Here is a 26,184-nt window from a genome sequence, read left to right as displayed (position 1 = left end):
TCCCCCGCTTCATTAGCATAAAAATGGCTGCCGCTTTTTTTCGGCATGGAGCTTTGCCGGAAAAAAGCACCAGTCTAGACGTGGATCTTTCGGAAAATAAATCCTTTTCCAAAAGATCCCTTATTTTAAGAGGGATAAGGGATCTTTCAGAAAAGGCTTTATTTTCCGGAAGATCCGAGTCTAGAATGGCGCTTTTTTCAGGAAAAGCTCTGTGCCGAAGAAAAGTGGCAGCCATTTTTATGCTAATGAAGCGGGGGAGATTTAAATCCCTGCTTCGTTAGCAATTGCGATACGTCTAATTTGCATCCCTTTTATGAAAAAGGGTTGCAATCTAGACATAGCCCTTAAGTATTGTCAGAGTGGGATACGGTCAATCGTTTTGCATTGGTTTTATCATCCTACCTGTTACAGGGTTTTGTTCAGCAAAATAATGCACTGAAAAAGTAACGGGGGTCAGTTAGACCCCTCGGCATTCCCCACTGGGGAAAATAATCTTAGAATCATAGAATCCTAGGGCTGAAAGAGACCTTCAGAGGTCATTGAGTCCAGTCCTCTGCCCAAAGCAGGATCAACCCCAACTCATTCATCCCAGCCAGGGCTTTGTCAAGCCGGGATTTAGAAACCTCTAGGGATGGAGATTCTAGCACTTCCCTAAGTAACCCATTCCAGTGCTTCATCACCCTCTTAGTGAAATAGTTTTTCCTAATATAAAACCTAGACCTCCCCCAATGCAACTATGCAAGGTCTCAAACCTGTACAAAACCTGATAGCTGATGAATTGCATCTTCTTTCTTTGAGTATTCTCAAGCTATGATGAGGAGGACAACCTGTTAACACTGGTATTGGATTTGTCTTCATACCGGTGATGGGTTTAGCAGAGCAAAACCAGTCACTTCAAAGGCATTGGGACCCCAAATTAATTTACACAGGTATTCCAGCAGCAAATCATTTTTATTTTGAGGCACCCATTTTTACAGGATTATATGAAACTTTCAGCATTGTTTTTATCATCAGTTTTTGTGTGTGTTTTTTTTTAAATAATGCACCTAAAGGGTCTGAGAGCCCCCAGCTAACATTTGCCTCAAGTTTCATCACAATGGTCGTATACACTTTCTAGCAAGCCCACACTTGATAAATGCTATTGCTGGGACAAAAGATGCACTGTTGCATTGCACATGTGTGTTATATGGTTTGGGTGTGGTTGAATTGTGCAATAAACCTTTGAGTCAGAGATGGATGTTTCTGAGGCTATGTCTAGACTGCAGGCTTCTTTTGGAAGAAGCTTTTCCGGAAGAGATCTTCCAAAAAAAAAAAGTCTTCCGAAAGAGACATTCACACTGCCAAAGAGCATCGAAAAAGCAATCTGCTTTTTCGAAAGATAGCATCCACACTGAATGGACACTGTCTTGCATGTAACCTGAGATTGCTGTAGACTGAGTAGCCACCAGAGCACCTGTGCTTTTTCCTCTTTCCTCTTCTTTCAAAAGAACTCCCTCTTCCCCATCCACACATGCCTTTTTCCAAAAGAGCTCTTTCAGAAAAACGCTTCTTCCTTGTAGAAAGACGTTTACCAGTGTCGGAAAAGCCTCTCTGTTCTTTTGCTTTTCTTGCAGAAGAACGCAATTGCAGTGTGGACTGAAGTGAAGTTTTTTCGGAAAAAATGGCTGTTCTTCTGAAAAAAACTCTGTAGCGTAGACATAGCCTCAGGTACCTGGGTGCAGAAATGGTGAAGCCACTGGTGCAAGCAGCGTGTAAACCTCCCCCACTGCAACTTTGGAGGGTTTCAAACCTCAAACATGTACAAAACCTGATAGCATCTTCTTTCTTTAAGTATTCTCAAGCTATGATGAAGTATGCTGGATACTGATTCAGAGAAATGGGGAAGATCTTGCACGTCATCCAGAGACCGAGACAGAAAAAGTAATCAAAAATGCGTGAAGTGTAAAAAAATATGCACATTAGGATCATATGCTGCCTATTTTTGCCCGTTTGTTCAAAGCATTAGGCCACTTAGTGCTACTGTGTTGTACCTGTGATAGAAATGTAGCCGTGTTAGTCTGGTGTAGCTGAAACTAAATAAGCTCATCATCTAATAAACCATCTTGCTAGTCTTTAAAGTGCTACATAGTCCTGTATTGTGTTGTACCTGTGCATTTTATATTGCTGCTGCTGCGATCTCTTTGCATTGTTGAAACATGGGATCAGTTAGAGTCTGTATGGTGTGTAGCTTTTTAAAAACTGTGTTTGATCATGGGGGCATTTGGACCTCAACACAAGTATTGTGCAGTATGTATCTGAATCTTGGCAAGTTTTAACTTGTGTGTTGTTGTACAGTTCACTAATTACAGTAAAGCCAGCTTTAAATGTATCTCAATTCTCATGTATTTTTTTCCTCTCAATTTTGCCATACTGTGGGGGTCTCCAAGACCCCACACGGAAATAGTTGGGTGATTTTTTTTTTTGGTCCAATATGAGGGAGAAAGCACTACTCCAATATGGTCTATAACGAGGGACCACTACTAAGTGTTTAAAAAATACAAACAGTTTTTGTAAACTTAATAACCTGTCCCAACACAGTACTGACACAGAGTATTCTTACTAATATTTCTTCCCATAGGGTGTGTCTACGCAGCACCCTAAACTCGAAATCAGATACACAGTTTGCGCTACACAAATTGTGTATCTTATTTCAAATCTATTTTGAAATTTGGCGCATCTACACAGCACCAAATTTCAAAATAATGCGCTATTTCGAGCCATCCCTTATCCCTTGTGCCATGAGGCTTACCGGGATGGTGAAATAGCACGCCCGTTATTTCAAAAAATATTTTGAAATAACAAGTGGCTTGTGTAGATGAGGAGTAGCTATTTCAGGATACCTCCAATATCCTGAAATAACCGTGCAGTGTAGATGTACCCTAGATAGAAGGATAACCTGGAAGAACAGTGAAGCTGAATCAGTAAATAGCTAATTAATTAGTTCTTGCCAACTAACTCCACCATAAGAACACTGACAATGTTTCTGATAGCAACTAAGGAGCTAATAAAACCCAGCCAATAAGTAAACCCCAGTCATGTCGACATAACGTACCTGTATGCCCATTATTTTTGATTTTCCAAAAGGAGGACTGAGCGTTTTCATATCCTTCAAAAGAAAACGGTTTCAGGTCCTTTTTGTACTTCACTTTGTTGGTGACAATATTGATGGGTGACTGGTTGTCTTTGCCACACTCAGCATTCACTGTCTCCCAGAGGCGGGGCTCTGTTAACAAGGAAGAAAAAACCAGCTTTCATGGAAGAGATGATGGCTTCATCCCAATAAGGCCAAACGGCCCCTTGGCAGATCTATTTGCTTCTAAGGTTGGGAAGATTGTATTGCACCTGTTTATGATACAGGCTGAACCTCCCTGATCTGGCACCCTTAGGACCTGAGCAGAGTGAGGGGGTTTCCTGGAGCCAGGAGTAATCCCCTGGCACTGGCCCCCCCAACCCGTCGCCAGCTCCGCTTCCAGCCCTGGCCAGTCACCCTTCTAGCAGCCCTGGCCAGGCTGCCTGCTGCTGGCCTCAGCTTGGCTGGTTGCTGGGCTGCAGCCATGCCTAGCCCCCCTGCTCCCATCCCAGCAGGGCTCCGAGCTGTTGGCCCGTATGCTGTCTGACTTCTAGCCACTGGGGCTCTCTGGTGGACTTCCAGTCTGCTGGGGCTCCATTGCTGGACCAGAGAGTCCCAGTTTAGGGAGGTGCAACCTGTAGTGATGAATTTAGCCATCGAATGGAGGCACAAGCTATAGTCTCTCAATATAATGGAGAGGCCATGTGATATCTCAACCTTTTGTGTGACAAGGAGACCCTTTATAAAACAGCCCACCATTACAATCATTTCAGAAAGAAACTGCTTAGCATTACCTTCACACTTGGGGAGATCGCACTGCTGAGAGAGGTAGCACCATTCTTTATCACCTGCCGCAGAGAAATGAACATTTCAGACACACGTCACCACGTTGCATTAAAATGAGACGTTCATTGTATGATTCCCTGATTATCTTTCAAATGACCATAGACAGCCCCGGACTCTGGAACGGGGACCTCAGGAGAAAGCTAGCTGGCCACATAGTTTTGACTCCTTTTCCTTATTTCCAGCTGCTAAATTGCTTTACACAAAAGCTAAAAGGGCACCAGAATATTCCCACTGTAAGAGATGAGTCTGCTACTGACAAAGGCCAGTACTAGACGCTTCAAAGGAAGATGTAAGAACTCAGCATCAGAAAGAGGTTGGATAATCTTTCCCCTCCATTAGGATCTCTGATACAGATGGTTTCAGCATTGAAGCAGCTGGTTTAATATCCCTTCCAAAAACTGTTAGAATTAACTATTATAACTCTGCATATCCTTGTATGAATGTCCAACCCTTTTTGAATCTTTCCAAATTCTTGGCTTCAGTTATTTCATGTAGCAAGGAGTTTCACAGTCTGAATATGCACTGTGTGAAAAAGAGATTTTCTTATTATCAGTTTCACATTTAAAAATTATACAGTGGCCTAAGGAATTTTCTTAAGAAATAAAGAACTCTCCTCCATCCAGCTCAGCTGAATTTGATCTTTCTCAGTATGTCCAAGTATTTCCAGGGGGGTGGAGATGGGCTTCTTATTCTTGGTGTCTCAGGCCTGGTCTGTGCTAAAAAGCTCAGACGACGTAGGCTGCTTTGCACCACCTGGTTGATGTCTACACTTAAATGTGTCTCCACATCTGTGGAACACCCTGAGCCAGAAAAGGAGGAGGAAGAGGATTAGGGATAACATTGAGTGTGATCCTACTTGCCCCTGCTTCATGACAAACGGCCCAGAAGGTTAACTTTACAGACAACTTAGACACAGAAAGAGTGGACAGGAGAAAGGCTCAGGAATTTCAGAAGGCAAAGGAGAGGAAGGAGCACAAGAACATAATGGAGGTTCCCGGTCAGCAAATGCAGATGTTGCAAACTCTTGTGAACTTTGGGCTTGTCTCCGTTTGTGGTTCATGGAGACCCTAACATAGCACTTCCCCATTCTAAGTGACACTGGGGCAGCATCTCCGCCCCAGCAGACATTAAGGACAACCACAGCTTCACAGACACCATCCTGCAAGGGATCACCATGTTCCCAGCTGGTCTGGGTCTTATCGCAGGGTTGACAATTTCCCCTGGAAAAACTAGTGTCAAACAGGGTGTTGTCAGTGTTCCCTGTAAGCTGGGCTCTTGTGCAGCCACTAAGGAGAGATTCCAATGCCACCCAGCTGATTGGCAGAGCACCTACAGCTAGGTTGTTTGTTTCTACTGGTGGTGCACATTCTGACATGCCATGGTGCATGTAACATTTTATTCTGCACATGGGTGGAGAAAATTCACACATGGATGAAAAAGGAGGGAACATTGGTGCTGGTAAATATGTTTAAAATGGGAAAGAGGGGAAAATAATTGTATCAGTGGAAAAAAAAGCATAGAACAAAGCTTTTCACACTTGAATTCATCCGTTCCAAACTTAAGAATAGGCCTGGTCCACCCATTACATCAGAGTTGGTCTTCTGCTATGCAGTGCTGCATGGCTAACCATACCTGGACTGGTAGCCTTAAACTCTGTATGCTTCTGATTGCTTAATGCTTCAAGTGTACAGCTCTGCAGTATTGTCTACTTCATATAATCAAATGTTGTTGACGTTTGTTGATATAATACGAGTCATGACGTAAAACTAGAGCCCTGTGGGAATACAACATTTTGTATCCACATCCACATCTGTAGCCGCAAAAGTGAGCCAGGGGTATCGCCATCCACGGGTGCAGATACCCATGGATAGAAAACGGCTGTCCCCAGACTTGCGGGGCTCTATGTATAACTTCCGTCAGACAATACTGAACCAAAATGTATACTCTGATGTTCAGTGTTATAATGATCAATATAACACCCACTGCAGTTTTACTTTTTGGCTACATCTACACTACAAGTTTTCTTGGTAAAAATATGCTAACAAGGGACTCATTTGCATGAGTCGTAATCTCATTTGCATGTTTTCGGCTGATCAAATATGCAAATGAGATCACAACTCATGCAAATGAGTCCCTCGTTAGCATATTTTTGCCGACAGAACTCATAGTGTAGACGTAGCCTTTATGTTTACCACCCTAAATTAATCTATTAATCTAATCTGGGTCTGAGAGGTGACTGGTTGTAGCACCATGTGGGAAGTGTACTGCCCCCATACCCTTGCCAAAATTTAAATTTTTAACTGGGATGCCCCTCATGTCACCTTCCTGTTCCTCTGAGTGGCCCTTCCTGCACCCCTTTCCTCCACAGCACCATGAGGTGCCTTATATAACCACATCTTGAATATGTAACTAAAACAACGTGTAGTGCAGTATAGTTTTTAAAACAAAAAATTCCTTTATACAAGGACTCACTAGTTTATGATTTTACCCGATAAAATCTGCCCAGATTATGGCTCTCCACATACTGGAGGCTTGTGCTTGCAACACTTAGACCAGACCTACACTAGACCTGGCAGCGTGGCTTAAGGTATGCAACTCCAGCTATGTAGAATATGTAACTCCAGTCGGCTTTCTTTTAGCTGAACTGGGCAGCGTCCCCACAGTGGGAGGCTGATGGGAGCAAACAGTCCCATGGGTTTCCCTCATTCCTCATAAGAACTGGTGGGTGGGCCCTCTGAGTTTGATTTAGCAAGTCTTAACTAGACTTGCTAAATCAAACTCTGGAAGATTGATTGCAGCAGCATCAATCTTCTGTGGAGTGAAGATGTGGCCTCAGGATAGTAGTGCAGAGTTATGGAGGCTCCTAGCTTTTGGCAGACAGCAAGGAGGTCCAGGCCAGTTAGTGAGATTTTTAAAAAGGTGTGAAAATGAAGGGCTGTAGATGACATTATGGGACGAATGCAGTGTTGTTGTAACCACGTCAGTCCCAGGATGTTAGATAGACAAGATGGGGAAGGTCATATCTTTTATTAGACCAACTTCTGTTGGTGAGAGAGACAAACTTTTAAGTTTTCATAGAGCTCTTCTTCAGGTCTGGAAAACTTACTCAGAATGTCACTGCTAAACTAATGAAATTAAAAAAAATGTGTTAGGATATTGATATTCATGCCTACCTGTAAAAGCCTGTACTTTAAGAATTCAAGTGTATTCTTACCATTTTACTAATTACAGAGGAATAAGAACAAGGAATCAAAACCACAGTCTATCTGTATATGATGGTCTGATACTTCGTTCGGTCTGATACTTCGTTCTTAAGCTCCTACTTTTTGCCTAGGCAGCGGGACCTTCCAAACCAGTCAGATTGAAATGAAGCCAGATACACAGAAGAGCCTAGATCAATAATGGGGGTTGTGAAATCCGAATGTTGTTGTTGTGCTCCTCATCTCTCTATTGTTTATGTGCATGACTCTGCCTCTTTTATTGTTTTTGTCTCCTGTGAAATTAATTTTGCTAGTTGTTATCCAATTAAGGTGGACATAATTGGTTAAATAATCATGTTACAATATGTTAGATTTGGTTAGATAAATTTCAGAATGATTGGTTAAGGTGTGTGTGCGTGTATGTATATATATATATATATATATATATATATATATATATATATATATATATATATATATATATATATATATATTAGGAGAAACAGGAAGTGGGTGGGAAAAAACAAGGGAAAAAGGAAAAAGGAAAGTTAACTGGATTCCTGCTTACTGAAAGCTATCACCAATAAACATTGAATTGTTTGTCTCTCTGGACTTCAGGTATTGCTGTTCTCTGTTCACGTGAGAGAGACCAGAGAAGTTGGAGGGTGAAGGGATAAAGCCCTCTAACAAAGTGTATATATTGTAAGAAGAACACATTTTACATTTTAATTAGACCTTTCATACTAATTTTTTGCATTGATCTTTTTCCTGAAAATTTGGGATTTTAGCTAAATCTTAGGTATTTGGCAGGAAAATTCTTTGCAATCACAATTGTTAACCAGTTCTACCAAACATTTAACAATGTACAGCGCCCCCAATGCTTATCTCTGGCTTTCTCAAAATCGATTGGCCCTGAGGCTTTGATTCAGGCCCCTGTCCACTGAAACAATTGCCAGTCCTCCATATTTGCTAGTCCACGCAGCCTCCGTATGATGCGACCGTATTGGTAATGCTATAGATGGCTGGCTAACTTAATCAGAAGAAGCTTAATTAATAAATACCTCGCTGATCCCGGGCAAGCCGACCTGCATGACATTTGAGAATACCATTTTTCACCATTCATTTCTATTGCAGAGATGAATGTCTGCCAATGTATTTTTAGCATTTCCAGCTAGCGCAGTGGTTCAACATCTGCTTTAGCAGTGACTGCCCTGGTTTTACATAGTGCAGTGAACATAAACACAGTGCGTTGGCAGCTGCCTAGACAGTATATTTTCACGTGAATGGCAGGAAAAGAGCCACTTCGCCTTAAGCGTGACCTTTGTCCAGACATTAAGGCTAGTCTAGACTACAAGCCTCTTTCGAAAGAGAGCGTCTAGACTACAAGCAGACTTTTCGAAAAAGCGAGTTGCTTTTTGGAAAGAAAGTCTAGATGCTTGCTTTTGAAAAAAGCAGTTTGCATTCAATAGCACCTTTTTTGGAAAGAGTGGTTTCCAAAAAAGGTGTTATTCCTCGTAGAATGAGGTTTACCATGATCAAAAAAACTGCTGCGTTCTTTCGATTTACTTTCGAAAGAACGTGGCTGCAGTCTAGACACAGGTGAAGTTCTTTCGAAAAAATCCTGTAGTCTAGATACACCCTAAATGATTATTTTCTCATTGTCTGCCAAGTAGCTGCCTGACTAAGGCCAATATAGGTGTGAAATAGAGCTGGGAAGGTAGCGTGTCAAACAGAAGGTGGGAATCTCTCTCCATTAATGTATTGTGAGCTCCTAAGGACAAGGGGCTGGCTTTTTGTTCCATGTTTGTACAGCACCAAGTGCGGTGGTATCGTGAGCCATGACTGGGGCTCCTAGGTGTAACTGCAGTGTAATTATATTCAAAGGGACTTAGAACTGAGGGGTGCATCTTTCATTGGCTGGAAATACAGTGGCTGCTCTATGGAGCTTTGAGACTATGGGGCAAAAGCCAGGAAAATAGTCTTAGAGGGACATAAGCAATCTATCTGGGAGTAAAGAAGCCTCACCAGAATGGTGTTAATAGTCACAATCCACTGTCCCCTCAGCCCTGTGCCAGGGGAGCCGAGGGCTCTGGAAATGGGCAGTGAGATAAGAATCTTTTGATCGCAGTCACCTGTTTGAATCCAGCCCAGTTAACCCATGTGATCAAATGTCACCTGACTTGTGTTTTTTTGGCTTGTGTCAAAAAAATGTGTGGGTCTCCCTCTAATTCCCATTGGGCAGGTAGATGCATAAAAAACATTTTGATCTGTAACCAAGGAAAACCTGCGGACAGATAACTAGAGAAGATGAGAGAAACTCCAGACCTCAGTTGACTCTGCTGCTTTATATCCCCTACACGTAGAATGCACTGAGGTCTGGCATTTGGGTTTGTCTAATTTGTATACACATTGTATAATTTAGTTGCACAATTTGGATCGACAGCTGACTCTGGGGGGTTTTCTGTGATCCTTTTAGAAGTTCAGAAATTGCTAATAAGGATGGAGTCTTCTCTTAACTGCATATCACAGCTGCTGTTTAGAACAACAGATCATATTGCAGGATATATGCACAAGAATGTTTCAGGGAAAAGACCGAACCAATCTGAATGCTGGTTTCACACAATGAATAGGTGACACATTCCAGGATACTTTAGTACACCGGGATTTTAGGGTTTCGTCAATGTTGATTTAATAGAGGTTGTGAATAGGACTTTTCTTCTTTATTTTCTTAAACTCTTGAGAGCGAGGCTGTTTAGTGCATTTATGACTCACCTGCCTAGATTAGTGCAGAATTTGCAATATGAACCAATATTTGACAAAGGCATGATTCCTTTTCATATGTGTGAGTTGTAAAAGTTCCCTTCACCCACTGGACTGGATTTCTGAATTTTTCGTTGAAGAAGATGGAAATGGCGAAGGAGGTCACATCTGGTCTGTTACTCATGGACTATGGTAGAACGAGGATGGATTATCTAGTTTAGTTTTAAGGCTTCGGCTTCACTGCGAGATCTTCCAGCACAAAATATGTGAATGCAGGACTCATTGGCATAAGTCGCGATTTCATTAGCATATTTTCTGTCATTTCTTTTTGCGCAAGGGGTTTTTGCGCAAAAAGAAGCAGCATGGACTTTTTTTGGCGCAAAAACCCCATTTTGCACAAGATCCTTATGCCTGTCCCAGAACGGGTGGTTTGCACAAAACCTCCCCCACCCACACGGCCGCTTTTTGCGCAAAAACCCCTTGCACAAAAAGAAACAGAAGAAAATATGCTAATGAAATAGAAACTTATGCTAATGAGTCCCTCATTCGCATATTTTCTGCCGGAAGATCTCTCAGGGAAGATGTAGCCTAAATATCTAAAACAGTTGGGCTCCTCCCATTTCGCTTTCTGAAGACATTGCGTGTGCCGTTACCGTTTCCCCTTTGTATATCTGTGTCCCCTCTCTCCCAGTAACTCCCTACATAATTCCGCTCTTTCTTTGGTGTATACAGCCTTCAAATGCTGTCTCCCTGGGCTCCATTTCCCAATCCTGTTTAAGCCCACTCAGTCTTGCCTGTCCCTCCACCCCCATAGCCTTTTCTGTCTCCTTTTCTGGCTCTTCCTCCTCTCTTGAGGCTTCTTGCTTCTCACCGAGCCTTCTAATTCTCTGCTCTTCCTCCTCCGCTTCCTCTGAACCCCCCTTTTCTCTTGTGTGTGCCTTGTCCTTCTAACTCTTTCCTCCAATCCCGCCTTCATTCTCCTTCCCCTTCATAGCTCCTTTTCCTACCACTGCCTCTTACCTTCTTCTTTTCACCCCTCTGGTGAAGATTCTTGGCCGCCATGATTCTTGGCCGCAGAAGCAGGAAAGAGGAGGCCACAAACAAGTTCCGCAATGACAGATGGGAAACCCCAACTCCCCGTATGGCTTGGTAGGCAACTTTGATACTGGTGGTGGAGCAGTGACTCTGCTGCTGGGAGTTTTCTATCGGGAGAATTGCTCTCCCTGGGCCCTTGATTAGATGCATTTCGTATCTTTTCAAATCACAAAGAGCCGGACGGGTTTTCTCACGGCCATTACTTTCTATGGAGCTTCGGTGGGAAGATAACCTGGCTTGAAAAAACACCATCCCAGGCCTCAATGCTAGACGCTACAATCTTGTAGAGAAAGGTTTTCCTAGCTTCAGTCATGGTGATTTTTTTTCCCCTTCAGCCCCCACTTTTCCAAGGTTGCTGTATCCTTACTGCCTCTGCCCAGGACAATGAAGGGAAATGCTTCTTTGGAACTGAAACGCTGCTAGTCCCTCCCACATGTGTCTGAAGGATGCCTGCCAAATTTTGCTCACGGGTGCTGTCACAAGCCAACAGCCTTGGTGAAATCCTCTGCGGGAGGGATTCCTATCCCAGGTCCCCAAGCTTGTGTCAACGTTATCGGCCCAAATGGGCTAAGCCATGAGCAGCCACCCTTAGCCCACGTCTGGGCAGTATTAGCGACTAGCCAGGATCTCAAAGCCACGTGCCCAGCTGGCCCAGAGTGGAGTGGCTGGCAATCATTCTCTTTGGGCAGACTTTCGGGGTGCCAAGGCACAGGATGCAGCGTTCCATTTGCAGCTGGGAGGCTGTGATGCATGGGCGGCAGATCTCACAGGCGAGAGAAGGCGTTACCTTCCCAAACCTCCAGCTTGGCTCTGCCCATGCTCCGCCTCCAGAGCGCCTACTGTAGGTGTATGGGAGGGGGTGTGTGAAAATATTGTTTCCCTGGAGCACCCGCCCTCCCCATGCTCCAGGGCCCGGGAGGCTCATGCCACATGCTGCCCAGGGAGACTGGAGCCACACCCAATGCTCCAGGAGCTAGAGAGGCAGAGGCCATGGGCTGCTCCACTTCCCCATGGTGCTGTGAAGGAGGGAACGGCTTGGCTCCTTTGGGGGGACAGGGCCCAGGCACAAGGGGCAAGGCGAGGGGCAGAGTGGGGGCTTGTCTCCCCCAGCCCTATCTTCACCCACTGCCTATGATGTGATGAGACCAGCAGTCTGCACACAAGGCCCCGCATCTTATAACAGATGAAGTCAGCTAAGGCTCAGAACAACCAAGTGAACCATAATACGCCCTCGTGGTGCATTTAGGCCACCTCTGGGCCAAGTCGTGATGCAACACAGGGTGTAACTCTGCTCCTTCTTGGCTCGCATGGTGCATTTAAGCCACCTCTGGGCCAAGCTGTGATGCAACACACACTGGGTGTAACTCTGCTCCTCCTTACACCCATCTGCATTGTGTCTCAGGGCTGCCTCTTCCTATACAAAGTTCAAGGTGTCTGCATCTGTAACTTCCAGGGAATCTTGTTTGTGCCTTTGGCAAATAAGTGCTCACTTATCTCTGTTTCTGCACTGTCCAATTTACCATTGGTTCCCTGGCTAAAAGTGTTGTATGGCTCTGATGCAGCCACGAAACAATACAATTGTTTAGTATTTTTTGTGAACATTATCATGTGTTTTAGCTACCTAGGAAGAGGTAGAGAACCGATACTGTTTAGTTAAAACCCCACCCATTGCTATTTAAATAGTTTAGCAGATACCACACTTGATTGGAAATCAGCATACTAGAGACTATTTCCAGTCCTTGTCGGTGAACTACTACATAATCTCGGGCAACTCCCTTAACCTTTGTTTGTAGTTTGCCCTACTTATAAAAGAGAGACCATAAATGAGCTACAAATTGAACCTCTCTTGTCTGGCACTCTCTGGTCTGGTAACATCCGCGGTCCAGCATGATTTTAGTGAGCCAGATGTCCACTGAGCAAGGGTGTGGCCAAGTTTCATGCCGTCCCATAAAGTTTGTTTACAGCTGCCAATGTTGGCTCTCAGTGTTCTGTGCTGTTATTCAGCTCTAATTTACCCCTAAATATCTTCTAACATCCTAGTAAGCAGTGGAAGTGTTGGTGATGCTGCTACACTATATTGACCTCCCGTTCATTGGCAAATTCTCTGGGTTGGCACTGGTCTGGTCCCAAAGATGTCTTACTAGAGAGAGTCAATCTCTGTTACCAATGTTCCCTCTGATCTTTTCCAGCCATGTGTGGAATACATTTTATGTGCACCAAGGCATGTGGAAATGTGCACTGCCAGTAAAACCAGAAAATCTAGCTGCGGGGGTTCTATGAATCAGCAGGCTGGCATTTGAATCTCTCTTAAGTGGCCGCACAAGTGCACAGCTTACAGGGGATGCTGGCTGTTACCCACCTTTGTACGGTGGTTGGAAATCTGTGGATGAAGAATGCAAACTGTTGTTATCTATTCGTTATTATTAAACACCGGTATTAAATCTCTGATTTTGAAAGCCATTATGGCCCTATGTGCCCCCAAAGCTTGAGATGGTCACAATGTCCCTTACTGCTCTTTTGTAAATTTCCGCTCCCTCTGGGTCAGTGGTGGTTTCCTTTGTTTGGCCCTTCCTGCATCTCTGCTATCTCCCTCTTTTCATTATTCTTATCAAGCTGTCTTTGTGGCTCAAGCACACAAATGCCCGTCTCAGGGCTGACTGTTCAAAGGCAGGGCAAGCCCCAAACTGTCCGTGAGTTCTAGACTTAGATTTCACCAATTTAATATGATGTGTAAATTCCTCAAGTGCCATCACACCCTGACCAAGGAGTCACTGACAGTCTTCTTGGGTAACGCATGCTATCTTGTCACCAAGACCTTTGTGATGATAGAGGGCCCCTGGCACCCAAATCACAAGAGTATTCAGGTTACTCCCTGTCCCCAAAGAGGAGTCACTTCCTGCAGGTCAATTACAGGTTGGATCTCACACCAAAAACAATGCTTGTCACCAATCCCATCATAATCTATCTGAAGATGTCAGAACAGGGAAAGGAAATGAGTGTTTTTACAAGGTGAAAGCAGGTTGTGATGTAGTGGGAGGTGCTGTCCATTCGGGCATTCACTGGTTGCTATGTGTGGGCTGTGGGTGACCCCTACTGGCCTGCGTCTCTAAACACTGCTTAGCGGGGGGTCGCCCTGAGGACCTCAGGTCACATAGACAAGGGCCCAACTGGTTCTTACCTGAGCAGGGAAGGGTTTTGAACAAAGGAAGGGTGTGGTTTGGGGAAGGGGCAGTTTTTGGCTGGGAAAACATGAAGACATGAGACTGAGCTGAGTACTGGGGGTACAGAGGCCTATGGACCCCTACCCCAAGGGATCTGAGGCTGCCTGCCCCCTCACTTAGATGCCCACATAGAACCCCGGCTGTACTGCACCTCGCAGAAGCAATAAACCCTTTATATTCTACTGACTGGCAGAGTCTCATTTTGCTGTGGATGGGGGTGCAGGATTGGGGGGTATCCGCCACGCCGTCACACAGGTAAACACACACACAAACGAGTTCGTCTTTCAAAAGGCAATAGATGCTTCTGTGATGAGCAAGCTCACTTCCCACAGAGCTAACCCAGGCAAAACGCTTGAGAGCTCTTGTTCGTGCCTCTACAAGTTTACCCTTAAGAGTCCAACCAGCACAGAGATAGAGTTTCTCCTTGTCAGGGATTTGTATTCCCTTTCTCAGAGCTGCCAGCTCAGCAGATGGTTGGAAATCACTTGCACTTCTCTCCTTCATAGGAAGCCAGCGTGAGGGAGGGGATTGGCAAAGTCTTTTGCCCTCTTATGTTTGCCTGACCTTTACAGTTGAGCAGAAACTTCTGTGGGAAGCCAACAGTTCCTACTAATTCATATCACTTTCCTGTCCGGTGATTTACAGTTAGAGAGAATTGCCACGCAGACATTCAAATACTATGGTACAATCTGGGATGCAAGTATTACAAGTAGAGCCCTACCAAATTTGGTCAATGTCATGGCCATAGGATTTTAAAAAATTGTACATGTCATGATTGCAGCTAATTAATTCTGACATTTCACAGGGCTCTAATTGTAGGGGTCCTGACCCAAAAAGAAGTGGAGGGGGTGGTTAAGTCTATTGTGTGTGTGGGGGGGGGGAGAGAGGATGTACTGCTCCCCTTACTTCTATGCTGATGTCATTTAACTTCAGAACTATGCAGGGAGGAAGGGTAGCTCAGTGGTTTGAGCATTGGCTTGCTAAACCCATGGTTGTGACTTCCATCCTTGCAGAGGCCATTTGGGGCAAAAATTTGTCAGGGATGGTACTTGGTCCTGCTGTGAAGGCAGGGGGCTGGGCTCAATGACCTTTCAAGGTTCCTTCCAGTTCTAGTAGATAGGCAATCTCCATTAATTTAATTTTTTTTGGAGAGCGATCGCTGCTGGTCAGGAATCCAGCTTTGAAGGCAAAACCCACTGCCAGCAGCAGTGCAGAAGTAAGGATGGCCTGGTGTGGTGTTGCCACCCTTATTTCTTCACTGCCACCTGCAGAGCTGGGCCCTTAGGGTACGCCTAGACTACCACGTTATGTCGACAGAACTCCACGGTAGTGTAGACGCTGGTATTGTTTTGTCAACAAAAGTCCACTTTTGTCGACAAAACTAGGTAGTCTAGACACACCCTTAGTCAGCTGCTGCCTCTGGCCACTCAGCTCTGAAAGCAGCAGTGTAGAAATAAGCGTGACATGGTATGGTGTGAGCTGCTGCTGGCAGGGTATTGCTTCCAGAGCTGGGTGCCAAGCCAACAACGACCACTCTCCCGTTGCCCAGCACTGATGGCAGCACAGAAGTAAGGGTGGCAATACAGTTACTCCTCTAAAATAACCTTGTGACCCTCCTGCAATTCCCTTTTGAGTCAGGACCCTCAGTTTGAGTAACGCTGGTTCCCCCAGTAAAATCTATATAGGAGAGTATAAAAGTGCACAAAAGACCAGCCTTCATGCGTGGAGACTAGATTTCATAGACTGGGACACATTTTTCATGGCTGTGAATTTGGTAGGGCCCTAATTAGAAGTGAGATTAAGGTATTCAATAAAGTCTAACCACTAACTAAATTTTTAGGACACTAAATATTGTATAACTCTATTTTTTAACAACACGAGCATCCAGATGAAACAGTCTAATTCCAGTTATGTGCTTTTCAGTATCCAAGTTACCCATGGAGACTTGGCATAAGCTGATAGGTACCAGTAGCACAACCCGCCTTTGGCAGCTCTTAATTTCCCAAACAATGGAGGAGATGACGCATTCAGATGAACTTCCTGACATTAGGTTAAAAAAATACTCAAACTGACCTATATGATGTTGTTCTGGCTACTGCCCTGTTGTGACACTGGGGGGAATTAATCCCTGATGTAACTTGCCTGCAGCTAGCTGTGTTACACCAGGAAGAATCTGGCCCTTTATCGCTACTAGCCATGTTTTACATGCCGTGGCTTAGGGGTCATCACAGTCATCATCAGAATTAGTTGTGTTCGACTACCTTATGTTTCTAGCTTGGCCCTGAAGTGCTACTCATCCCAAGGAAGCTCTGATAGTCCACCTTGATGGGTCGAATCAGCCCTGATATTTAACTTTACAATGTGTAGCTTTCCCAACTTCTTCATAGAATCCTAGAATTGAAAGGGACCTCAAGAGGTCATCAAGTCCAGTCCCCTGCACTTACCACAGGACCAAGCATCATCTAGATCAGTGGTCCCCAGCGCGGTACCCATGGGCACACAGCACAGGCGCAGTGCTGGCCCCGGGCATGCAGCGCATGGGCTGTTCCGGCCCCGGGAGCACGGCGGAAGGGCGGCCCTGCCCCTGGGTGCACGGCACAGGAGTGGCGCCGGTTCCAGCCGCGTGGCGTATGGCCAGCCCCATCCCTGGGTGTGCGGCACAGGAGTGGCGCCGGTCCCAGCCGCGTGGCGTATGGCCAGCCCCATCCCTGGGTGTGCGGCACAGGAGTGGCGCCGGTCCCAGCCGCGTGGCGTATGGCCAGCCCCATCCCTGGGTGTGCGGCACAGGAGTGGCGCCGGTCCCAGCCGCGTGGCGTATGGCCAGCCCCATCCCTGGGTGTGCGGCACAGGAGTGGTGCCGGCCCCAGGAGTGCGGCGCATGGGTGGCGCCGGCACCGGACATGTGGTGTATGGGTGGCCCTGCCCCCAGGCGCACAGCAGCCCCAAAAGGTTGGGGACCACTGACTAGATCATCCCTGATAGATGCCTATCTAACCTGCTCTTAAATATTTCCCGAGATGGAGATTCTACAACCTCTTAGGCAATTTATTCCAGTGTTTAACCACCCTGACAGGTAGGAAGTTTTTCCTAATGTCCAACCTACACCTCCCTTGCTGCATTTTAAGTCCATTGCTTCTTGTCCCAGCCTCAGGCATTAAGGAGAATCATTTTTCTCCCTCCTCTTTTTGACACCCTTTTAGGTATTTGAAAGCCACTCTCATGTCCCCTCTCAGTCTTCTCTTTTCCAAACTAAATACACCCGATTCTTTCAGTCTTCCTGGTCAGTGGAAGAAGTTGGCTTGCCGTGTCGATGAGGGACCCCCTCCCTCCACCACACCCACTTCTGCTTCAGCACCAAATACAACAATCTTGCTTGCTGGGGTGCCCTTTGCCCTGGAGGTCAGTCCCCTTGGCCATGCCTCTTGGACTTTGGCAGCCCACCTAGGGAATTCCCTGCAGCTCCAGCTCCTGTTTCCTTATTGACATCCTAGTTCCTCATTGCTTAGCTCTTTAAGAGGCCAAACTGGAAGCACCTCTGCTAGCACAAAGGCCTGTTCATTTAAAAGGCATCAGTCCCCCGGAGGCAGAGAGCTATGATAGATGCTTTCCAGCCCGCTAAGAAACCAGTGTCTGAAGAAAAATATTACCATCATAGTGGAGCTTTAAATATACTTTCTGAATCTGTCTGTCCAGCTAATCCCTATAAATCTATGCCTGCCCACATAGCCACCTCATATGAGATATAAAAACGGGAAGCCCTCAATTCACTGCCAGGGGAAGAAAGCACCAAATCATCTCATCACATTGTCGGTTAGTCGATAAGGTGCCACAGGACCCCTCGCCACTTTTGCAGATTCAGACTAACACAACGACCCCTCTGATACTTGATTGTCAGGAAGGGAAGTTTCTAACATTTCACTCTGAAAGGTTCTAAACTTTTGCCTTTGTGTGAGGGAGGAGGGAAAAATCAGTGTTTCCAGCCATGACCTAAGATCGTATCCCATCAATAAAATGCCTTGGCCGTGATAAGCTATTGTGGTGGAGCTGATTGTCTTATCAAAGCGGGAAGCTGGCTTTAAATAAATATGTAGGACTAAGGTGAATTGCTTTTCTACTGTATCTTGTTTCTTTTCCTTTTTGAAGGGGTAGTACTAGATAAAGTTTGGGGGCCGGTGCAGAACTATTACTCACAAAACAAAATAACAGGAAGAAGGAATAGAATTATTTTGTGACATTGGCCTAGTTTTGCAGTGAGGGTAGGGATGTGTTGGTGACTTTTAAAGCCTGAGACTAGAAATGTGAGTGAAACAAAAAAACATCTAAGGAGAGGGCTCGGGGCATATGGTGTCTTTTAAAAATAAAGCATCCAGGTAGGGAGAATGGACAGCAATAATAACTAGTCTTCCACTCAAATAGACACACACACACACACACACACACACACACACACACACACACACACACACACACACACAGCATGTGTCTTTACACACACACACACACAGCATGTGTCTTTATACACACACACACACAGCATGTCTTTACACACACACACAGACAGACAGAGTGTGTCTTTACACACACACACACACACACACACACACACACACACACACACACAGCATGTGTCTTTACACACACACACACACACAGCATGTGTCTTTACACACACACACACACACACAGCATGTGTCTTTACACACACACACACACAGACAGAGTGTGTCTTTACACACACACACACACACACACACACACACACACAGAGCGTGTCTTTACTGACAATGCCCTTAATCTGGGGATTGTGAGATGGCTACAACCATCCTGTGGAGTAGCTGTCCAGCCCGGTTCTTACATTGGCACCTTTCCTTGCAGCAGAAGGTGCTTTCTTAGTGGGGGTGGAGGAATAATCTTTGCAGTGAAAACAATGGGAAATGTCCTTTTCTTCCTGCATGGCTAATCAGATGATCTCTTTCCTCCTGCAGGAGGAGTGAGTTGGATTGACGGTGGTGGGGAGACCCCCCCATTGTGGAGGCCGGAGAAGACACAGGTCATGTGCTGGTGCCACATGACTCCAGGAGAGAGGGCTAAACAAGGTGAGTTAATAAGAAATGCTGACAATGCCAACAACACTAAGGCTGAGCCTTAAAATTAGTATTATTAATGATGTGGACTCCGCTTTGTATGGAAAAACAATTCCACCCTGTCATTAAATATTACCAGAAACAAACTGCATCGTAGGGAAAAATAACCTGCGAACTTTAAACTGTGATACCCTGGGTCGCATTGGCATAGCAAAGAATGCATTCTCTGGGGATCCTTAACCCCCTTAGGCTTAGGAAGTACTGTGTGTCTCTAGGAGGACTTGTCTGGGTCTGTTGACTGCTGGGTCAGGTGTTTGCTGCTGCACCATCAGCAATATTTGTTGAGCGGGTAAAAAGACATGAATGTTCTGGAGCTGGTGGTATGGCAGAGGCTTGTTTCATACTGTGAGGGAGGCTAAAGAACTGATCCGGGTAAGCAATATTCACATGCCTTGAGTAATCTTTTACGAGCTTGTCTACATATGAAGATTAATTCGAATTAAGGTGCAGTGTGAATGCAAAGCACAGTTGCTGTTCTAGAATAACTCCATGTATGGATACTCTTTCTGTAATCAGATTACCTTATTCCTTATTTTGTTGAATGAATGAATAGGAACAGGGCACCGTGATTCCAGAATAAGAGCATCCATACGTGGAGTTGTACGTGAATAACTCCTTATGTAGACAGGCCGTTAAACAATGGGGCTTGCAGGAGGCGTTGTAAACTCAGGCTCTGAATTTGCTCCTGAGATTAATATAGACTTAGGGTGTCTGGAAGATGATGTGCTTGTTATCTGTGTGCTGCGACCATGTAGCTTTGCAGTCCTTTTACAGTAAATCTCAGAGCCATATTAGTCTGTAACTTTAAAAACAATTATTAGTCCTGTAACACCTTGAGGTGCATCTACTCTGCACCCTTAGCTCAAAATAAGCTGCGCAATTTGAGCTATGCAAATTGCGTAGTTTATTTTGAGTTAATTTCAAAATAGCTTATTTCATAGTTTGGAGCTGTCTACACAGTGCCAAATTTCAAAATAAACCACTATTCCAAAACGTCCCTTACTCCTCGTGGAACAAGGTTTACAGGGACATTGGAATAGCAAGCCCATTATATTTTGAAATAACGGGCTTGCTTCAAATATGCAGAATAGCTATTTCGGGTATCCCAAAACAGGGTCGCAGTGTAGACATATCCTTAGAGACTAACAAAATTATATAGAATCATGAGCTTTCATGGGTAAAACCCACTTCATTGGATGAACTGGTTTGGAAATAACAGAAAAAGTACCTGTCGTTCATAGGAGCAGTGCTAATGAGGCTAATTAAGAAAGGGCCACTTCCACTTCCAGACCACTTAATTAGCTTCATTAGCACTGGTCTTACAATTGACAGGTACTTTTTTTGTTGTTGCTGTTATATGTGGCTTGGTTTCTGTTATTTCTAAACCAGTTCATTCAATGAAGTGGGTTTTACCCACAAAAGCTCCTGACTTTTACAATAAGGCAGCCAAAGAGGAATGTACAGTGGCCTTATAGGAAGCTACGTTTTCCTCCTTCTCTACCCATGTGTAAGGAAGCCAGCTTTTTCTGGATAGAGGGGTTTGGCTTGTGAAGATTTAAAATAGTTCAAGGTTTGTTTCATTCATAACTAACAACGTCCTTTCAAAAACCTCTGAAGAGACTTCCGACTGTGATGCCAGTAGGATCACACCAAACACTCCTTAATTAAAGACCAGCTTGGGGTTCTAACCATGCAGATCCATCCGTAGCCTGTTAAATTTTAATTCAGTACACTGGGAATATATTCATTTTGAAAGCCATATTACACCCGAACGTGTGCTACAGCTGGTAATGGCTGCAAGTGCAAACAACTTCAGATACACCTGGTAAAATGCAGTGTCATCTCCTTGACTGCTACAGTTACAGTGTCTGCTCCTTTATGCTATTGTGTCTCATAAAAGTGGAAGTGCCTAAGTAAGAACAAACAGTCCCAGTCTCTGTCCCGCTGGTGTGAAATATTATAATGCCCATGCTGCTCTGTTTTTCCTTTGCTGGACTTTTAGGGTGCGTCTACACAGCACCTTTCGCTCAAAATAAGCTATGCAATTTGCATAGTGCAAATTGCATAGCTCATTTTGAGTGTGTTTTGAAATAGCTTATCTTGTAATTTGGTGCTGTCTACACGGCGCCAAATTTCGAAATAACTCACTATTCTGAAATGCCTCTTAACCCTCGTGGAACGAGGGTTACTGGGATGTCAGAATAAGCTGCCCATTATTTCAAAATCTATTTCAAAATAACGGGCTGCTTCAACAGACGTGGAAGAGCTATTTTAGGATACTTCCAGTATCCAGAAATAGCTCCGCAGTGTAGACGTACCCTCAGTATTCAGGAGTGAATTAGACTCAACTTGCTGCCCTTCTGCACCCTCTAATCTTAACAAGATGAATGACAATATCCACAATTCCCCTAAATTCCTCCTTTCATATCCCTCTTCTGTCTTTTCGCCACGCCGCCCATTCGTGCCCTGCTCTTGGGCATGGTAACCTTCAGTTCTGGGCCAAAGGGATGCTGCTGCCTATTCCGCAGGCTTGTCTAAAGTTCAGTTATTACTCCCTTAATAACCACCCCTATTGGGCTCATTAATAATTAATGGCATGCCTGGTGTTAGAGGAGAGGGCTGACGTGTTAATATTTTTACAGCGCTTGGATGCTGTAAAGCAGCATAGAAATGTTTAAATAGTCCTGCTGCCATGGCATTTCAGGCTTACGGGCAAAGAGAAGAACAGCGAGGGCAGTAACACACCAGGGCTGAACCTCCCCTGTCCTTGGCGCATGCTCAGTAACCTTCCTTCATGCTTACAATGGGGCTGTTGAGTTCGGCACCTGGTAGGTATGTATGAGCAATCACAGGCCAATTCAGATAAGAGTTTGGGAGTATTCTAGCCACTGCTCACTGAAAACATACAGGGAAGAAAGTAAAGGAAGTACCTAGGAACGTATCCTGCTTAAGAATATAAACTTAAGATCAAAACTCTTTGCCTTTGTTTGTACTAGCCAGAGTAACTACTGGGAGAAGATCATGTTTCTGGTCACTTGCTAGTGATATTTAAACTTGCCTTGGATGTGAAATAGGCAAGGTGGGCTACCAGCGATTTTTTTTCCTCCTTGGCTCTCCATTGCTACCCTCCTCTGTGGGTTCTTGTCATGTACCTCTCACTCTTCTAAGTTTTAGATTAAATCATAAGGTGGCAGTGTCGTAGTCCTGCCACCTCTGAAATATGGATGTGTCCATAAAGAGTCCTTCAGTGGAAATGGGAAAAGTTAAATAATTCTTCTGCTTTTGGTTGTTCTGTTTTGTTGTTGTTGTTGTGTTTTGGTTTTGGTCCTTGCAACTCTTTGCACTGATATGAGCAGCACATACTTTGAATGGTCCCAGAGAAACATACGGCGAGGATCCAACAGTGCCAGCTCGCTTACAATGTTTTACCTCCATGAGAATCAAAACTACACAAAGTAGGAGTATGTAAAAAATGACAGGAAGGAGATCCAGCATCTAAGTCTTTGAAATTCCAGAAACTAATTGTGTAGGGTGTTAAATCTGTAAATGGTTGATCCCTTTTCATTGCTCCAGACGAAAATGAAAACATGCCAAGCTCGATCTTGCCCCAACTAGACTCAAAACCCTAGATCTGGGGTCAATGATTCCTAGGAGGCACTCAGAGGGGATGCTATGGGGGCATGTTATGCTGCTGTTGATGGAATAATGATAGCTGCTATTAATTATTTTATTATTATTTATTTTATTTATTAACATTATGAAATTGTTGCTGATGTTTCATGAGATGTTACTATATTGAAAGACAACATGGACCAGGGTAGGATGCTTGACAGAAGGTTAGGACTGTTGGGTTTTATTCTTGGATCTGCTCCTGGTTGACCTAGGGAAAGTTGCTTCAGCACCGTGCCTCAGTTTCCCCTTTGATACATTCAAAATTATCACAATTTTATCTACCCGAGGCAGCGTTTTAAGATATAGGCATAAAAAGAGCTTGGTGGTGGTGGTATTGTTATTTTATTACCAAATGTCCAGGCTTGCTATGACTTGGGGTCCCCAAGCAATGCTCCCACCAAACCTGCTCTTACCCTAGCACTGATCACTCATGGCTAAGGAGACCCCCTAAAAGTATAAACAGAACCCTAGTAACTTTAACTCTGTCTTGTGAACACAGCAAGATATCAGCAATGGTAACACACACAAACCTGTAGGAGAACATTTTAACTTCCTTGGACATTCAAAAATGGATTGAAAAGTAGCCATTCTTCTACAAAGACATTTTATCACTCAGTTACAGAGAGAAACTGCTGAACTGGAATTCATTTACAAATTTGACAGTATCAGCTTAGGCTTAAATAACGATATTAACTGGTTAATGCACTACAAAGGCAATTTCCTCTTCCTTTGATATTTGCATTTCCACATCAAAAGCTATGAATGGGACACACCCAGCCAGCATCATTAACACTGGTCCTACAATTGACAGGTAATTGCTTTTGCTGTTCTATATACTTTGGATGGGTGGTTTTCAACCTGTGGTCCCCAGAACCATGAGAGTCGACAGATGGTTCAAGTTTTCCACAGGGGACTGCACCTTCATTTGAAATTTTTTAGGAGTCCACAGATTTAAAAAGGTTGGATTCTGGATTCTGTAAGTTCCACTCCAACTCATCCGATGAAGTGGGTTTTACCCACAAAAGCTCATGATCTAATATATGTCTTAATCTCTAAGGTGTCACAGGACTGCTTGTTGTTTTACAATGGGGTGTGTGCGTGTCTCTCTTATTTAAAAGCGCAACCCTCTTTTATAAAAACAGCTTACCCAGTGCGTGGTGAGGGAGATGTGCCTTAGTAGCTGTGGACTTTGTTCACAGTGGGAGATATATTACTTGCTGAATATTTTGAAAAGCAGAAGCTTGTTGTGTGTGTGCATGTGCACTGCATGTGGATGAGGAAATTTGTAGGAAAAAGGTTATCGGACGCCTTAAGGGACGGAAGACCCACAATGGTTAGATCTGGCAGCTGCAACTGTTTGTACTGCAATGTCATTCTCAAAGGATGGATGTGGGAAAGGTAAACAACTGGATTGCTGGATGGAAACATTTTTTAAAAACCCCTCTTTGGGGTTAAAACCCCCCAGTTTCAGTAGTGTTCTAGTCTGGTGCCAGTGCATCACATTCCTCCATTGTTACTTTCATCAAGTTTGGCCGATGAATCTTGAGCTGAATTATCTTGTTGAAAGCTGTATCCCTTGAACAAACTCTGTCCTGGTGCAGCAATGCGTTTGACACAGCCGAGAAGATTGAATCTTTCCCTCCCTTCATGATGTATCATAGAATCATAGAATCATAGGACTGGAAGGGACCTCGAGAGGTCATCGAGTCCAGCCCCCCGCCCTCAAGGCAGGACCAAGCTCCGTCTACACCATCCCTTAGACATGTAGTCTATTCCTTGCCAGGGCAAACTTCCTCAGAAAGTTCATCACTACCTAAAGACTCCTGTGTCCCTTTTCAACTTTGCTGTTGACAGGGGGAAAGGATATTATTGACTAGTCCTGCTTTCCTGATCCAATACAAGCTGATTTTTGAAGGGCTGATTACAGATTGTTGACACAGTCATCATCAGTGGATAGCAACAATTAATGATGTAAACAGAAATAAAGAACTATATGTGTCCGTTTACTTTTCATCAAAATATATGGTTCTGTCAAGCTAAAAGTAGCATAAGGCAATGTGAAAGATCCTGAATTCAGTCATTTCTTATATTTTAAGAGCCCATTGCATTATTAAAAGAGAAATAAAATCATTAGGCTACCTATGGTTATATGCTATTTAAATCAGGATAGTACACAAAGAAAATACATCTTACTTGAATCTTAGGGATGTAAATTACATGTAGAGATAAAGTAAAACCTGTTGGATTTTCTTGGGATGAAAAAATACTAGACCCATAAAGAGAAAATAAAACAAAATAGAATAAACCCACTTGTGATACCAAAGCATAAACGACACAAGAAACAAGCAAATACAAATTCCTCACAGTTACCATATAGAAGGATGAAAGAGTTTCAAATGAATGCAGTGGTGCTCAAAAAAAATCAAATACCATCTGAGTAACCTTGATATACAAGGGGGGGAAGAACTGCAGAGTCTTCTTACCTTCTGTAGCTGTGCTGGCAATGTGCAGAGAGAGAAGAACAAGGAAAAGCAATTCCATTATCTCCTATTTTAGATAAGATCAGTGAGGAGGCTAGAATCAATTAGTATGGGATCATATTTCGACTCTGGGAGCTTTTATACAGAAGTGAGTAGTCGTAGTCAGTCTATGGCCATAGTCAGCTCCTCCCCCTTTTTAATTTCTCCAGGTACTCCCTGCTCCTGAGTGGCTTTAGTTTATTAACTGCTCCCAAACTGGAATAAGGGAAAGGCTGAGATTGTTTTTTCAGCCCTGAATTAGAGTCTGGGGCTACAGGACAGATATTTTACTGACTGGACAGGTATCTTGTCAACTATTAGTTTAGTGTTACATTTTGATCCATTTAATCTGGGCAGTTTCTCAGATCATCCACGTGACCTTTAGATTAAGTGAGAATCTGTCCACTCTGGACCATGCTTTGTAGAATGAAGGAGCTACTTGCTTGGAGCAGGGCTCACAGACTGAAAAAAAGGATGTTTTAGGAGCAATTACAGTCAATTTTTCATCAAGTGCCATATGCATTTTGCCAGGCTCTGTTGGCCCCTGACCAGGGCAACCAGGGCTGTAACCCAGGATGATGTGCTTCTGGGGACACATTTGATATGTCCCACATAGTG

General features: G+C 44.2%; 1 protein-coding gene across 1 annotated transcript in view; it reads right to left on the bottom strand.

Annotated features, from left to right (window-relative positions):
• CA4 (carbonic anhydrase 4) overlaps positions 1-25,687 on the bottom strand; it is a 35,022-nt gene extending 9,335 nt beyond the window's left edge. The window contains exons 1-3 of the mRNA XM_006138635.5: positions 25,531-25,687; positions 3,904-3,957; positions 3,092-3,262 (exon numbers count right to left, since the gene is read on the bottom strand). Coding sequence (XP_006138697.3) covers positions 3,092-3,262; positions 3,904-3,957; positions 25,531-25,588 — 283 coding nt within the window. The 5' untranslated portion in view covers positions 25,589-25,687. The remainder of the gene's footprint in view (positions 1-3,091; positions 3,263-3,903; positions 3,958-25,530) is intronic.
• Positions 25,688-26,184: the final 497 nt, after the last annotated feature.

Source organism: Pelodiscus sinensis, chromosome 21, assembly GCF_052426305.1.
Source record: "Pelodiscus sinensis isolate ZL-2025 chromosome 21, ASM5242630v1, whole genome shotgun sequence".
Classification (NCBI taxonomy): domain Eukaryota; kingdom Metazoa; phylum Chordata; order Testudines; family Trionychidae; genus Pelodiscus; species Pelodiscus sinensis.
The sequence above is the reverse complement of the archived record's forward strand: the minus strand, read 5'-3'. Positions and strand labels throughout refer to the sequence as shown.